The sequence below is a fragment of the Nicotiana sylvestris genome, chromosome 8 (genome assembly GCF_000393655.2).
Source record: "Nicotiana sylvestris chromosome 8, ASM39365v2, whole genome shotgun sequence".
Classification (NCBI taxonomy): domain Eukaryota; kingdom Viridiplantae; phylum Streptophyta; class Magnoliopsida; order Solanales; family Solanaceae; genus Nicotiana; species Nicotiana sylvestris.
In genome coordinates, this window is record NC_091064.1 from 201,043,401 (window position 1) to 201,059,157 (window position 15,757).

Consider the following 15,757-nt stretch of genomic DNA (forward strand, 5'->3'; position numbering starts at 1 on the left):
GGCATCAAAAGCACACAGATTCTTTAATTGCGATCTAGTTTTGACTCCAGATGTTGGATCAGTGATAATGTTCTCAATAGGGTGAGAACTTTGATACTTGTGAGGTTTCACAACCAACTGGTTTCTGCTAGATGTTTCTCCCATGTTCTGTTGTTGAGGAACAGGGTCATGAACAAGTTCTTTTAGGGGATTTATTTCAATTCCTCCTTGATTAGTTCCCCCTGTCAGGTTTCCCTACATGGAAGAACATGTTCCATCACATGTTCCTTCTTTTGGTGCCAGTTTGACTTGTGCTGAGGCTTCAGTCAGATCCTTTACCAATCCAATGGCTTCATCTTCCTGTTCCTGTCTCTCAGAAACAATGTTAGTTTCATCAAATACTACATGTACACTTTCTTCTACACACAAAGTTCTTTTATACTTTATATGCTTTGCTATGTGAAGAATATCCCAAGAATACTCTCTCTTCACTTCTAGGATCAAACTTACCTAGGGAGTCTTTTCCATTAATATGCACAAAGCACTTGCAACCAAATGCCCTAAGATGGGATATATTTGGTTTTCTCCCTTTAAGTAACTCATAGGGAGTCTTCTATACAAGAGGTCTAGTCATGCATCTATTGATAATGTAACATGCAGTGTTTACAGCCTCTACCCAGAAGCTATGGGGCAATTTACTAGAAAGAAGCATAGTCCTAGCCATGTTTTCAAGAGTCCTATTTTTTCTTTCAACTACTCCATTTTGTTGAGGTGTCCTAGGGGCAGAGAAGTTATGATCTATACCATTTTTATCACAAAATTCAGCAAACTTAGCATTCTCAAATTCAGTTCCGTGATCAGACCTAATTGATACAACAAAGGTAGTAAATATGTCAAATGCTTTATGTTAGAAACAGTACCCAGGTAAATCTAGAATAGTCATCAACAAGTACCATTACATACTTCTTTCCACCTCTGCTCATGGTTCTCATTGGACCACATAGATCCATATGGACTAGTTCCAACGACTTGGTTGTGCTTACCATTCTTGCTTTTGAAGGATAGTCTTACTTGCTTCCCCCTTGCACAAGCCTCACAAACTTTGTCTTCCTTGAACTTGATGTTAGGTAACCCTATCACCAAGTCCTTAGAGACCAATTTATTTAGCTGATTCAGACTGGCATGACCAAGTCTTTTGTTCCACAAGAGGGGATCATTATCCAGCATACTTAGGCAGGTTAGTTCATTTTCTAAGAGAGTGGAGAAATCTACAATGTAAATATTGTTAACTCTTTTTTCCTGCAAAATAATCTTGTCAGTGGTAAGATTAATCTCAAAGCATTTAGTAGAGGTGAATGCTACAAGGTTATCTCTGTCACACAGTTGTGACATACTGATAAGGCTGTATTTCAAGTCATCTATCAAGTAGACATTCAATGGAGTGAGAGTCTGTCTTACTTACCTTTCCAACCCTAATGATCTCACCTTTCTTCCCATTTCCAAAGGAGACATTGCCTCCCTTTAAGTCCTTAAGTGAAAGGAACTGGTTCTTGCTTCCAGTTATATATTTTGAGCAGCCACTATTCATGTACCATATTTGGCTGCTTCCCTTCACTTGGACCTGCAAAAAGAAATCAGGGGTTAGTCTTGGGAATCCAAACTAGTTTGGGTCCCTTTCTATGGGCAAAGGGATAAATCAGATTCCTTCTAGCCCACCCAGACAGCCTATTTTTTTTCTTGAACAAAGGTTATATTCTTTTGACTGGCTTTTTCTTTTGCATTACATTCATTTTTGTAATGGCTAGTCTTGCCACAATGTGTGCAAATTTTGTTTTCAGGAAGAGTGAGGTATTTGTTTTTAGGATTCCACTTAGGTGCTTGAGTTCCATAACCAAGTCCTCTTTTGTTACTACTATGATGTTCGTGTATCCAGGAGAGTGCATCAGAAGCCTTGTTCCATTTGCAAGTTCTGTCTAGTTCATGTTTTACCTTCCCTAGATCTTCTTTTAGTACTCTTATTTGCTCATCTTTCCTGTATAGCTCATCCTTCATTTTTCCTAAGTTTTCTTCTAGGGTGAGATGAGTATGATCAGCTTTCTTCTTTCCTGTTCCTAGTTTCCGTTTTAAGTTCTCATACCTAAGTTCTAGGACACTAGTTTCAAGTTCAAGAACCTAGTTCTTCAACTCAGTATTTTCACTTTCACTCTCATTAGCCCTAGATTCTAGATTTTTGCACTTGGATTTTAGGATCATACATTCCCTAGACAGCTCTTTCTTTTCATTGATAATTATCTCAAACTCATCAATGCAATCCTGCAATAGTCACACAACCTTTCTTTAGACAGAAATTTAATCTTGTCTTTGAGATGAAGAATACTTACCTCTTGTTCATCATCTGATTCTCCTATGGCCATAAGAGCTTGTTCATCTCCAGCTTCATCTTCTGATTCCTCATCTGATGTTTCCCCCTAGGAAGCAACCATAGCCTTTGTTGATCCTTTGTTCCATTTTGGTTGACCCTGTTCCTTCTTTCTGCTCCTTCGTTTAGCCCTTTCCTTATTCCACTCAATTTCCCATTGAGGGCAGTTTTTGATCATGTGATCAGTCTTACCACACTTGTAGCAGCCCTCATTGGTCTGTTTCTCATGAGCCCTTGGTTTGTTGAATGTTGTACCTCTTGAAGAACACTTTCCTCTCATCAAGTAATTTTTGAAATTTCTAGTGATCATAGCCATTTCATCATCCTCCAGATCTGAACCTTCAGCAATTCTGAGAGCCAGACTTCTTTCCTTCTTGGGTGCATCCATTTTCACCGTCTGCATTCTCAGTTCATAGGCAGTAAGGTTTCCTATTATTTCATCCATCTTGAGGGTAGCAATGTTCTTTGATTCCTGAATGACAATGATTTTGTTTTCCCAAGAGACTGGCAAAACCCTGGTCAAAATCTTCTCAACTTTGTCTTCTTCGAGAATAATCCTTCCAAGAGATTTAAGTTCATTTGTCAATGTGGTGAACCTTGTATACATCTCTTGGATGGTTTCTCCTTCCTTCATGGTGAAGTTCTCATACTGGGAGTACAACATTGTTCCTCTGGACCTCTTCACTTGAGGTGTTCCTTCATGAGCCACTTGCAAAGTGTCCCAGATTTCCTTAGCAGTGATACAACTTTGAATTCTACTGTACTCATCTGGACCTAGTCCACACACAAGCCATTTCTTGGCCTTAGCATTCTTCTCCCACTTCTTCAGGTCTTCAGCAGTGCAGTCAGCTCTAGTCTTTGGCACATCCACTCCTTCAGCATTCTTCTTTGTAGTTGCCAGAGGGCCATCAGTGACTATGTCCCAGAGTTCATATTCTTCTCCTATGATGTGATCCCTCATCATGTTCTTCCACCAAGAATAGTACTGACCGAAGAAAAGTGGAGGCCTAGCAGTGGATTGTCCTTCCTAGTTTCCAGGTGGTACTCATGTTGATCTTTTCCTAAGGTGTTAGCCTCTTCAAGGATAACCCGCTCTGATACAAATTGATGTTTTAAGCGTCAATACCACACAAGAGGGGGGTGATTTGTGTGGTACCCAATTTTTGATCTAGAAGAACCAGGTTCTTCTAGATGTTCTAACTACTACTGTTTGCAGAATTAAAAGTACATAAAATAAAGAATACAGATATTTTTACGTGGAAAACACCCGGATCAAAAGGTGAAAAAACCACGACCTACTACTCAGCAGGATTTTCTCAACACTTCACTAAATCACTGAGTCAAAACAGCATTTATAAAACTCTTTGTAAACATAAGGATTACCTCTAATCTCATTGTAGCAACCAGCCTCTAACTGTTGCGACAACTTCAAGTTAGCGTATAACTTGAACTCTCAAAGTACCTAATACAATTGCTTCTAGATAAAGCTGAAAAGTACAATATGAAAACACCTACTACAATTGAACTAGAAATAAAGAAAGACGCATAAAACTCTTTATGGAGATGGTTCTTCAATCTGGTTCATGTAGCTTCAGGTTTGCACACTTGAATTACACACGAATTGCTTGCAAAAAGCCTTGCTATTTTGGTCTCAATTCACGTTTAACTTCTGCGTTTTTGTGCAACTCATGTAAAAGAGAAAAATCACTATTATTTAATGAGTTAGTAATTAGAGTTTGATTGAGACTCAATTGCTGATCTTCCATCGAAGTTGAGTCCTTGAACAACACAAACTCCAACACTATCTTTTATCCGGATTGTGTTCTCTTCACATAAGGAGACTTTTTCCTCTTATCCAATATGCAACCTTTTCGATCAGATCAGGAGATATTACTGCTTGATCAGTGGGACTTATCTCCTTCACGTGCATCTCACATGTATAGGTTGATCATGACTGTGCTTCACATGATGGACCTGGTCCATGACTGAGTTCATTTGTCATTCTTCAAAACTTCACTTGTTGTTGGGCCAACAGTGCGACAAAAAGGTGCCACCAAAACTTAAAATATAAGTTATACAGAGTGGTGGTCAAACTCAGAGGCAGATCCAAGATTTAGAAGCTCCGGGTGACAAAAATTTTGAACGTATTCATATTACAATTTACATTGTCTAAATAAGGTTTAAATTTAAGCAGTTTGGTCTATTGGGATTTCGGTTCGGGTTATTCATCTTTGGAGTTAATATAAACAAATCGATAGAGTAAAAAGATTACGTAATAATCATGATAACTTGGGAAAAAAAGCATAAAATTCAACTAGATCATGTATTTTGTACAAGAAAAAAGACTCGTTATCACTTTATATTTAGATACTTAAGGCAAAAACTTATACTAATAAGTACTCTAAATAATAAGTAAATTTACAGATATTTTTTAATTTATATTTTTTATGAAAATTAATTCACTCAATATTATATACATCTGACAACAAAATAAACTTTCATCATTGATTAAAATAATAACTTATTCAAGGATTTTTTTTTATTTTTTATTTCTACAAATAGATTTTCAGAGTTGTGGTCCTGGAGAAAACGATTAATTCTTCAAAGCCAATAAGACCTAATAATAAACAAAAAAGAACAATTAAATAAAGAAAAAGAAGAAACAAAGCATAGAGTAAGCTAGGCTGGATTCGAACCCCATTATTTGAGTGAAAATGGCAATGCCTTGCTAGTGGCACCTTGAGCCTTTATGTTAAGGGTGCCACTTAAAATATTTGTATATATTCCTTCTATATATACATGCATGTATACATACTATTGCATAGTCTCGGTCAAAGCTTGCGGGTGGTGTACCACCCTGTCCCTTGCACGTAGATCTGCCCCTGCTCAGACTGACAATGTTGTATGGGGCCGAATGTTGGCCAGTCAAGAACGCTCACATCCAGAAGATGAAGGTAGCAAAGATAAGAATGTTGATCAAGATATGCGGGCATACCAGGTTAGATATGATTAAGAATGAGGTTATTCGCGACAAGGTTGGCGTGGTTCCTAATGAGGACAAGATGCGGGAAGCGAGGCTTAGATGGTTTGGACATGTGAGGAGGAACATAGTCGTCCGAGTGAGGAGGTATGAGAGGTTAACATTGGAGAGCCTAAGAAGAGGTAGAGATAAGCCGAAGAAGAAGTTGGGTGAGATGATTAGGCAAGACATGGCGCAACATCAGCTGACCGAGGACATGACCCTTGATAGGAAGACGTGAAGGTCAAGGATTAGGATAATACGGTAGGTGGTCAAAATTATTCATACCGGTAGCATTAGTATGTACTCTTATATTCTATTGGACTACCTGTCATTTCTTTCATTTTGGTCTTCTTAATTTCTTTCTTTTTATGTTGCTTTTACATGGCTTCTAAGTGATGTCCCTTCTTGTCTGTCTTTTTATTAATGTGGTTCATGAACACAGGATCTATTAGAAACAGTCTCTCTATTTTCACAAGGTAGGATTAAATTCTGGTACATACTACTCTTTTCAAAGCCCATTGTGTAGGATTATAGTGGTTATATTGTTACAGTACTTGAAGTTATAATACTCTTAAACCCATTTGCAGTTACCAAACAACCTTTTTAAAAAAAATTCCCTTTCCGTTTATGGTAATACCGACAACTGTAAATAACTGAAAGAAACGCCTTGTGGCCTCATGGATGCTGCCATTGATGCCTTGTTGACGGAGCTTCAGAAGCTGTGTACGGTAACTAATTATGTGTTGTCCTTGAGATCATCCCTAAGTGTTTCCGAAGATACAATCAATGCAATGTTTTTGCTTATTTATTCCATGGAGTTTCATACTTCATTCCTCCTCCCACTCTCTCTTCTTCGTCTTCTCCACACCTTCTCAAGTCACGAGGGTAAGCCATTTTTTCCCTTTACTGTGCGTGCAATCGAAATCCCCTTTTTCAATATTTTAAAGTAATGTTTGTGTTGATGCGCGAACAAAGTCCCACATCAGTAGTTGAAAAGATTCGGAAGCTATAGTGTAGGGATCTCTTAACGGTGCAAAGTATTTTGGGAAAAACCATGGAGGCTTGGCCCAATGCAGACAATATCACATCATGCTAAGAGTATCTTCAGGCTGGTTGAGCCTAACAATTTAATTTGTATTTTAAGTTACATACACAACATTAGAGATTTTTTACACTATCAGTCTAGTTTAAATGTGATAGTGCGTTGTTTCCATTTTTATCTGGTTACTAAGTACATGTTTATCAAAAATATTTAGCTGCAATTACCTTTTAAACGACTTGGCTGTCGAGATACTTATTACATTGTTTGTGCTATGGAGTCTTGGTATTATTAGTTATGAAATGCATTTTCCTCAAAAAGTGCTAGAATTTGATGCCTTTAGAAATTTGAGCTACAACAAATTTGTGTATTTTTTAAGGTATTCTCTTAAGATTAAAAAGCAATTACACATAACTTTTTGTAGTAAGCATAGATTGGTAATCTACAAAACATGATAAATGACCTGTTACAACATGTAAAACTACACCTGATAGTGTTTGTCAATATTGTCTTCTTCATGTTCCTCAACATCTTGCAAGTTTTCTGTGAAAAGTGATTCAACGGAACATTTTTCGAATGTAGATCTTTTACCAATTGTTGGCTGGGGGTCCGAGCAAGTAAGCTACCATGGGCACAGAAAACACAACCACTACTCTTGAGGCTATCAACAATGAGACTGTTGATCTGGTAAAATTTAGTTTTAAGTCTTACAAAGCAATGAATTGTACTAAATCTTGTGATATGTGGACTGCGGTGCAAGTAAAAGTTCAAAAAATATGAGGCAGACTAATAATTATGGCTAACTCTCAGTATAAGTATTAGTCCTGGTGAAAATTCTGCCGCGGATCATATGAGATACGAATGAGAATGTTCTAACCTTGATCGTCTATTATTCACGTGACAGGAAAATATTCCTATTAAGGAGGTTTTCGAGAACCTGAAATGTACAGAAGAGGGACTCAACTCTACAGAGGTTGAGAAACGTCTAAATGTATTTGGTCATAACAAACTCGAAGAGAAAAAGGTATCTCATTTTCAATGCTGCTTCTAGTTGTTTTTACTTGCCGCCTTCAAGAAAATCATCTTCTAATTTGCATATCTAAATAAATATATTTTCCACCTCATTTGACAGGAGAGCAAAATACTGAAGTTCTTGGGATTTATGTGGAATCCTCTTTCATGGGTAATGGAAGCAGCAGCAATCATGGCTCTTTTTCTTCCACACGGAAAGGTATATTACTTTGTGTTTATTTGCAGATACATCTTCATTAGCATACAGGAATTTGGAAACTGATGTCTGTTGAACAAATTTTGGTTACAGCACAAGGAAATTGATTACCAAGACTTTGTTGGCATTGTTGCACTACTTATCATAAACTCAACGATTAGTTTTATAGAAGAGAATAACGCTGGAAATGCAGCTGCAGCTCTTATGGCTCGGTTAGCTCCAAAAGCCAAGGTCAGATAACTAGTTGAAAATAACATGACATCTTTATGTAATTATTAAGGTTGCAATAGATTAATAATACATGAATCTTTAATCATATATTTCAGGTTTTACGGGATGGGAAATGGAGTGAAGAGGATGCAGCTGTCTTGGTTCCTGGCGACATCATTAGCATAAAGCTCGGGGATATAATTCCAGCTGATGCACGTCTACTTAACGGTGATCCTTTGAAAATTGATCAGGTATCATTTGAAGCAACTTGGCCTATAACAAGCAGCTGATTGACATTCTATAACAAAATGTTGCATAAAAACAATGAAGGGAATTGTTACACATCCACTGAAAAAGTAATCTGTTTAGCTTTAGGGTTATAAGAGAAAAAAAAGGCTATTTAACCGATTTGATGCAATAATCAATATTCTGGTTTTTAATTGAGTATGTGTCCTGCAGTCTGCTCTTACTGGAGAGTCGCTTCCAGTTACCAAAAATCCTGGTGATGGTGTATACTCTGGGTCAACATGCAAACAAGGTGAAATAGAAGCTGTTGTTATTGCTACTGGAGTTCACACTTTCTTTGGAAAGGCTGCTCATCTCGTAGAAAATACTACACACGTTGGACATTTTCAGAAGGTGAAGAGCACTTATATCCTACTCGTTATTCCTTCCCTACTTATTCTAGTACCTAAAGGTCATAATGTCCAGCATTTCAATTTGGTTGATATTGCCACAATACTAAACAAGTCAGGATTAATTCTAATAGTAATCGGGATCATTGAAGTACGTGATGGGGAGGTATTAAGAAGAATTATCAATTTATTTGATGGTTTCAGGTATTAGCCTCAATTGGTAACTTTTGCATCTGCTCAATTGCAATTGGTATGGTCATTGAGCTCATTGTAATATTTGGGGGGCAACATCGACCACCTCGTGAAGCCATTGACAGCCTTCTTGTTCTGCTCATTGGTGGTATCCCCATTGCCATGCCTACAGTTCTCTCCGTAACTATGGCCATTGGTTCTCATCGACTATCTCAGCAGGTGTGTTGAGTACACGGTTCAATATATCGATTTAGGAGATATGAAGAAAGTTAACACTCTTTCTAGAGTAAGGAAAATTTTAATAACTGGCAAGTAGTAACTGATAACACCCCTTAATTGCAGGGAGCTATCACAAAAAGAATGACAGCTATAGAGGAGATGGCTGGGATGGATGTCTTGTGCAGTGATAAAACTGGCACTCTAACTCTAAACAAACTATCAGTGGACAAAAATCTAATTGAGGTGATCCTTAAACCTTCTTTTAAGAGCTTTTACCAATTACCAACTATATGTGAACAGCGCAACTGATAGAATGATGGTCCTAGTCAGATCAGGACATAAATATGGTCTATACAAACAATCATTAAATCAGAATGTCTCTCGGATTTTGCAACTTTAGTTCTGGAACACAACTACACAAGTATCTGAAATCCTATATATAGTACTGACATAGCGCAAAGATGTTATATAATAATCAGTACCTATTTGGTACTTTTTTTGTATTTCATTGAGCAATCAAAATTTCAATATTAGTTGTATAGCGCTAAGCACATTGACGATAAAAATAACAACCTTCAACTCATGGCATAAGAGAGTTCTTAGATTTGTACGTCCAATAAGTGGATCAAGCAAGCACTTCATGATTCAGAACTAATGATACAGACTCATGGTAGATAAAAGAGCTCTTAGGGGCGCGAGTAAATTGTTCATAATACGAGCAGTCATTTGTGAACCAAAAGTTGTTAATTTCATCAATTTTTATAGGTTTTTGCCAAAGATGTTGAAAAGGATACGGTGGTTTTGATGGCTGCAAGAGCTTCAAGGTTGGAAAATCAAGATGCAATTGATACTGCTATAGTATCCATGCTTGCCGACCCTAAGGAGGTAATGCATTATTCCATTCTCTTCCACGCAACTCTGTTTTCAAAAAGAGATGAAAAATGAAACAAATTCAACCATTACTTAGTTACTAAAACTTTTTCAAGAACCCTCTCACCCAAGTCTCACTTTAGCAACTAAACTTCTCTATAACTCTTTTATCATTTTGTTATTGTGAAATGGACTAATATTGTTCAATTTAATTGATTTTTTAAAGGCGCGAGCTGGTATCACAGAGATTCATTTCCTTCCATTCAATCCAACTGATAAGAGGACAGCTCTTACCTACCTTGACAGCGCTAGTAAAATGCACAGAGTGAGCAAAGGTGCCCCAGAGCAGGTAGATAATATATGCTTTTAATACATAAAACTTTGAAAAGTGAGAGCATTTACAATATAAGAACTTTTAAGGTCTAAGCTCATGGATAAAATAAAGAGCTTCATTACATACTTTGCATACGGTAGTCCTCAGTTTTTAATCAATTCAGAGCACATGACAGTAAAGATTGCTTGCTTTGGTTCATATTCATCAGAAAGGTGGAATGCAGTATCCATAGTTATTCCAAAACATGGTAGTCAACAGACTAAATAAAACTCTTCTGATATGTTCTCTGTAACTTTCAGATTTTGAACCTGGCATGGAACAAATCAGACATCCAAAATAGAGTGCATACGGTGATAGAAAAATTTGCTGAGCGGGGGCTTCGATCTCTTGCAGTTGCTCGCCAGGTAATTAGGCCCCTTGACTTGTTCAACTTCAATGAAGTTTTTTGCTCTCAAAATGATGACTGGTGAGTGTGTTTTTCCTATAGGAAGTACCGGCAGGTACAAAGGACAGTCCTGGTGGCCCTTGGGAATTTGTTGGTCTTCTCCCTCTCTTTGATCCGCCACGTCATGACAGTGCTGAAACAATCAGAAGAGCTCTTGAACTTGGAGTTAGTGTTAAGATGATTACAGGTTTTCTCAACAGATGATGCTTTTACCTTGTTACATTTTTTCTCACTATTAACACTTCGAGCCAACTCCTATAATGTAAATAACTGTTATTTCTCAACTGGTTTACTGTACTCATATTCTAGCTGAGTTGGTTACTTATTTGCACTTTTACCAGGTGACCAGTTGGCTATAGGTAAGGAAACTGGGAGACGTCTCGGAATGGGGACAAACATGTATCCTTCATCGTTTTTGCTTGGAGAACAAAAGGATGCTTCAGCTGCAGTCCTTCCAATTGAAGAACTCATTGAAAGCGCTGATGGATTTGCCGGTGTCTTTCCTGGTAAGAAAGTTAAAGAGGCAAAAGGCTTTAATATCTTCATTTGTATGATAATCTAAATATATTATTCCTTGCAGAACACAAGTACGAAATTGTGAGAATTTTACAAAGCAGGAAACACATTTGTGGTATGACTGGTGATGGAGTCAATGATGCACCTGCACTGAAGAAAGCAGATATAGGAATTGCTGTGGCAGATTCAACAGATGCAGCTCGAAGCGCTTCAGATATTGTTCTGACTGAGCCAGGACTAAGTGTTATTATCCATGCTGTTTTGACAAGCCGTGCCATTTTTCAGAGAATGAAAAATTACACAGTAATGAAAATTTCCTTGCTTTATCTGTAAAGAAAATTATTTTGAGTATATCTTAACGGAGTACTAATGCTTAAGCTTTCTTTTGTCCAGATATATGCAGTGTCCATCACAATCCGTATTGTGGTAAGTTATGCTTTGTCATTATATTCTGGAACCTGAACTATATGCTCGATAAAAAAAGAGGAGAAATGTTTCCTCCCTCTTTGCCAAATGTTACTCATGTTTGTGATGACCAAACAGTTGGGGTTCATGTTGCTGACTGCATTTTGGAGATTCAATTTTCCCCCTTTCATGGTCCTTGTCATTGCCATTCTTAATGATGGTGAGCGCTCCCTACTCTCTTCCGTTCTGTGGTTGCATGGTCTTGTACATTAATTTTGCAAGATTGATGAGATTATGTTCTTACTCTATATTCGTTCATTTATGAAACCACTGAAAACTGTTTACAGGCACAATCATGACTATATCCAAAGACAGAGTCAAGCCATCCCCGCTTCCTGATAGTTGGAAGCTCAGCGAAATCTTTGCAACAGGAATTGTGATAGGCAGTTACCTTGCATTGATGACTGCTTTGTTCTTTTATTTAACTTTTGAGACCAGCTTCTTTGCGGTATTTACCCCTCTAATTCTTTCTTGTTACATACTACTACGCATTTGCATATACTGTGAGGAAAACTGTTGAACAATGAATGAAATTGAGCGATTTGTTATCTACGTAGGCCGCTCAATATTGTATTTCGGCACGAATAATCACTAATCATGTTCCTTTCTCCTCAGAATGCCTTTAATGTGGAAGATTTCAACAAACATATTCCAGCAAACAAGGTCATAACTGATTCTATAAATGCAAAACTAGCTTCAGCTGTGTATCTCCAAGTTAGCACTATCAGCCAAGCATTGATCTTTGTTACGCGGTCTAGAGGGTGGTCATTCATGGAAAGACCCGGCCTTCTCCTTGTTGCTGCCTTTATTGTTGCTCAGATGGTAAGTATTCACCTTCTTCTTTCTTTTCTACTTCCCCTTTTAGGAAATTTCGTATCTAGTCGACCAACTCCAGGATTTATCTATAGGAGTCTCATTTTCACTCCTTGTTTCTCTTGCTTACAGGTTGCAACCTTTATGTCTGCTATGGTAACATCGGTTAAATTTGCTGGGATTGAAAAGATTGGATGGAGATGGACTGGTGTAATTTGGTTGTTTAATATTGTTACCTATTTTCTACTTGATCCTATCAAATTTGCTGTTCGATATGCTCTCAGTGGGAGAGCCTGGGGCTTACTACTGAACCAAAAGGTGAGGAAAAACTAAACCTTTCCTGTGTTAAACTGCATATTCTTCTTCACAAGGCCAAATATTTCCTTAGTTCTAGCCATATAATATAACATTTTTGCATTTACCAGACGGCTTTCACCAACAGAAAGGATTTTGGTAAGGAAGCACGCGAAGCAGCATGGGCTGCTGAGCAGAGAACAATTCATGGCCTTCAATCCGTGGAAACTAGAACGTTTCCAGAGAATTATACTTTCAGGGATATCAGCATCATGGCTGAGGAAGCAAAACGGCGTGCAGAGATTGCAAGGTAAGCATATCTTTTCAACCTTTTCTCTAAGGATTCCCATTAAGTCTTATAATCTCAAAATAGAAGTTTTATTTTTCCAATATTTTACCCTTTCAACGATGCAGCTAAAAGTCTGTGTTGTTCCTGATAAGCCTAGTGAATGATATCTGGTTTCATTTTGTTCCTTTACTTGACAGGTTAAGGGAACTTCACACACTGAAAGGGAGAGTAGAATCCTTTGCAAAGCTTAGAGGATTAGATGTCGATCATGTGAATCCACATTACACCGTCTAAGGAGAGGAGAGTCCTCGTCGAAGATGCAGATACCATTTCCCTTTTCTCATTTATGGAGTTCTTCGCTTTTATTAAGTTTGCAAATTTTAGTTTATGATTTAGCTTGTGCAAAAAGCTTAACCATCTACACAAGATTGTCAATAAAACCAAGTTCTTCCAAATCCAGTCTGTCTGCTGCAGCAAAAGTGCAAGTTTGAGTTAGTCCGTTAATTCTTTTGACAGTTAACAGCAGCTGTGACAAGAAAAAAGAATGAGTAGCACCATTTTGGGTGCATGAATATTGGTTCTTGGGTTGATGTAATGAAGATTAATGGAGTAAATTATTGAATTATACCAGATGAGGGTAAAACTAAGTACTTGGTTAATTAGTGTAAATGTGTTTTTTGATTTTTACATCCCATTCATATACTGTTAACCTGAGTTTGTGAGTTGAACTGTAAAGAACCATCAATTTGCAAAAAAAGAACTATGCCGAAGTATTCCATCAATTGCAATTTCTTTCATTCTTGGATTGCCGTTTATGTATTTAATAATACTTTGTTATATATACCTCAAAAGTCCACATGCCATAATACCATTGTTATCCATGGATAAACAATTGTGTGATTGTTTAACAAGAGTAAGGAATGCCAAAATGGTGACTTCTAACTCCATAAGTTTCGGTTAGTTGAATCGCGTCTAAGTTATTTGATCGGGATACTATTAGCTATGTTTCTTTTCTTGTCCATTTTACTTCATGATATTTGCTAATTTGGTCATACACATTAAGAAACTATATGAATATCAACTGATGATGTTCATACTACTACGCATCGATAGACTGGCTTATTAAGAACTTACTAATCGATCAAGTAAGTTCCAACTTGATCGATTAATATATAATTGATAAGTTATTACTACGAATTGGTCTCTTATGGTCAATAGACTGGCTTATTAAGTTGGGAGTAAAATGTTGTATTTCCCAGAAAAAGGTAAATAACTAACAACACTCTGCTTTTCGTCATGGATGGAATAATCATTAAATAATGAAAATTGTACCTCCTATGGCAAAGGTATACACCTTATTTATTATAAATCAAAATTATTTTAAAATATTATTTTCTATAGCTATCTTTTATATTTTATAGCTGATGATAAGCTATAATTACGTATTTTAGTCGCTTATAGCACTCTAATTTACTGCACTTTAATTGAGTTTGAGCTTTAATCGCTAGTGTTTTTCACTAATTGTATATGTTATGCCTTGTAGGAGTGATTCCGAGCTATGTAGATGTTATGAAATGAATTCAAGTGATTTGGAGCTTTGAAGTCTGAGTAAAAGACCAAAGAATTAAGCCGGGATCGTGTTCGGAGGTCGTGTACCAAGTCTGGATGTTAAAAGAGGACGAAAAAAGTTCACTCTGAGAAAACTACACTACCGTGCCGCATGGGGCGCCGGAAGGCGCGGCGCAGCAGTGTAAATTGAGGCCTGACACGAAAATAAGAGGCTGCATATAAAATGCACTAACGCGTCGCATGGTGCGATGCAGCCTGCAGCGCAGCTGTTCAAATTTTACAGAGCTAAGTCCTAGTTCGCGCAGGAAAGGGTTTTTTCGTCTAGGCCCGACCCTACTTGGTATAAATACATGTAAAAATGCTATTTTGAGTAGGTTGGACAGATTTGAGACACAGTTCGACCTAAGAAGGCAAAGACACAATGGGAGCAAGGCGGGGAATTTTTCTACAAGTTTTTCCTTCCTCTTCCTATTTTTCATTGTTTCTTATGACTTTTAGTATTGTAGTTTTACATACTATTATGAATAGCTAATTTGTTATCTAGGGTTTTGATGGAACCTTTTGTAGGATAAATTCTTGTTATGTTTTTATATAATTGAGCCGTAGTATAATCTTTATTTGTTCAACTACGTTCTTGTTGTAGTTAATTGATAGGATCCTCAATTAGTTGAGCCTATTTAGTATGTATTACTCGGGAGAGACTGCATATTTAGGTAGTTGTTGAACAACATCACTCCCGACGTATGTGAGGAATCAATAACCAAGGGTTTAAAGGTGGGATTAGGGATAACGAAGCCTTGGGTGCGATCTAAGTGAGCTGTAATTAAAGTCAGCTAGCGCAACTCGGGAGAGTATGTCTAGTAAATTGTCGTAATTACTCGGGAGAGAATTACAACAAGCAGAGCACTCATGATCGGTAGAGAATACTTAGGCGAAATTATAGATGACATAGCGGGAAGGATTCTGACAATTGGAAAAATCATAACTCTATACCTCCTTAATCTTGTCTCTAACCCGTAGTATCTTTAGTTGTTAATCTACTAATTTAATTATTTAGTTAATTAGATATAAGAATCTTAATATTTATAACTTAGGAATTGTTCGAGCTTGTCTTCTTAGCAATATTGAATAGATGTAGCTAAGCCTTGGTTCTTTGTGGGATTCGACTCCGGACTTGTAAACCGGATTATATTTGCAACAACCGCTTAGTCCTTTTTAT

General features: G+C 37.3%; 3 protein-coding genes across 3 annotated transcripts; 2 read left to right on the forward strand and 1 right to left on the reverse strand.

Moving 5' to 3' along the window:
- Positions 1-2,151: 2,151 nt before the first annotated feature.
- LOC138876240 (uncharacterized) lies at positions 2,152-3,062 on the reverse strand. Its single transcript, XM_070155145.1, has 3 exons — positions 2,498-3,062; positions 2,361-2,434; positions 2,152-2,292 (listed from the first exon to the last, which is right to left on the reverse strand). Exons 1-3 carry the CDS (start codon positions 3,060-3,062, stop codon positions 2,152-2,154), a joined length of 780 nt encoding a protein of 259 aa, XP_070011246.1.
- A 2,284-nt stretch (positions 3,063-5,346) lies between these two features.
- On the forward strand, positions 5,347-5,658 carry LOC138876241 (uncharacterized). The gene has a single exon (XM_070155146.1). The coding sequence runs from the start codon at positions 5,347-5,349 to the stop codon at positions 5,656-5,658; it is 312 nt and encodes a 103-aa protein (XP_070011247.1).
- Positions 5,659-6,024: 366 nt separating this feature from the next.
- On the forward strand, positions 6,025-13,766 carry LOC104245947 (plasma membrane ATPase 1-like). Its single transcript, XM_009801660.2, has 22 exons — positions 6,025-6,305; positions 7,042-7,146; positions 7,364-7,483; positions 7,592-7,690; positions 7,781-7,918; positions 8,014-8,148; positions 8,357-8,536; positions 8,737-8,943; positions 9,067-9,186; positions 9,709-9,828; positions 10,040-10,162; positions 10,447-10,551; positions 10,635-10,779; positions 10,934-11,098; positions 11,173-11,411; positions 11,502-11,534; positions 11,652-11,733; positions 11,861-12,021; positions 12,189-12,395; positions 12,519-12,704; positions 12,812-12,990; positions 13,167-13,766. The coding sequence occupies exons 2-22, from the start codon at positions 7,087-7,089 to the stop codon at positions 13,261-13,263; spliced, it is 2,901 nt and encodes a 966-aa protein (XP_009799962.1). The 5' UTR covers positions 6,025-6,305; positions 7,042-7,086; the 3' UTR covers positions 13,264-13,766.
- Positions 13,767-15,757: the final 1,991 nt, after the last annotated feature.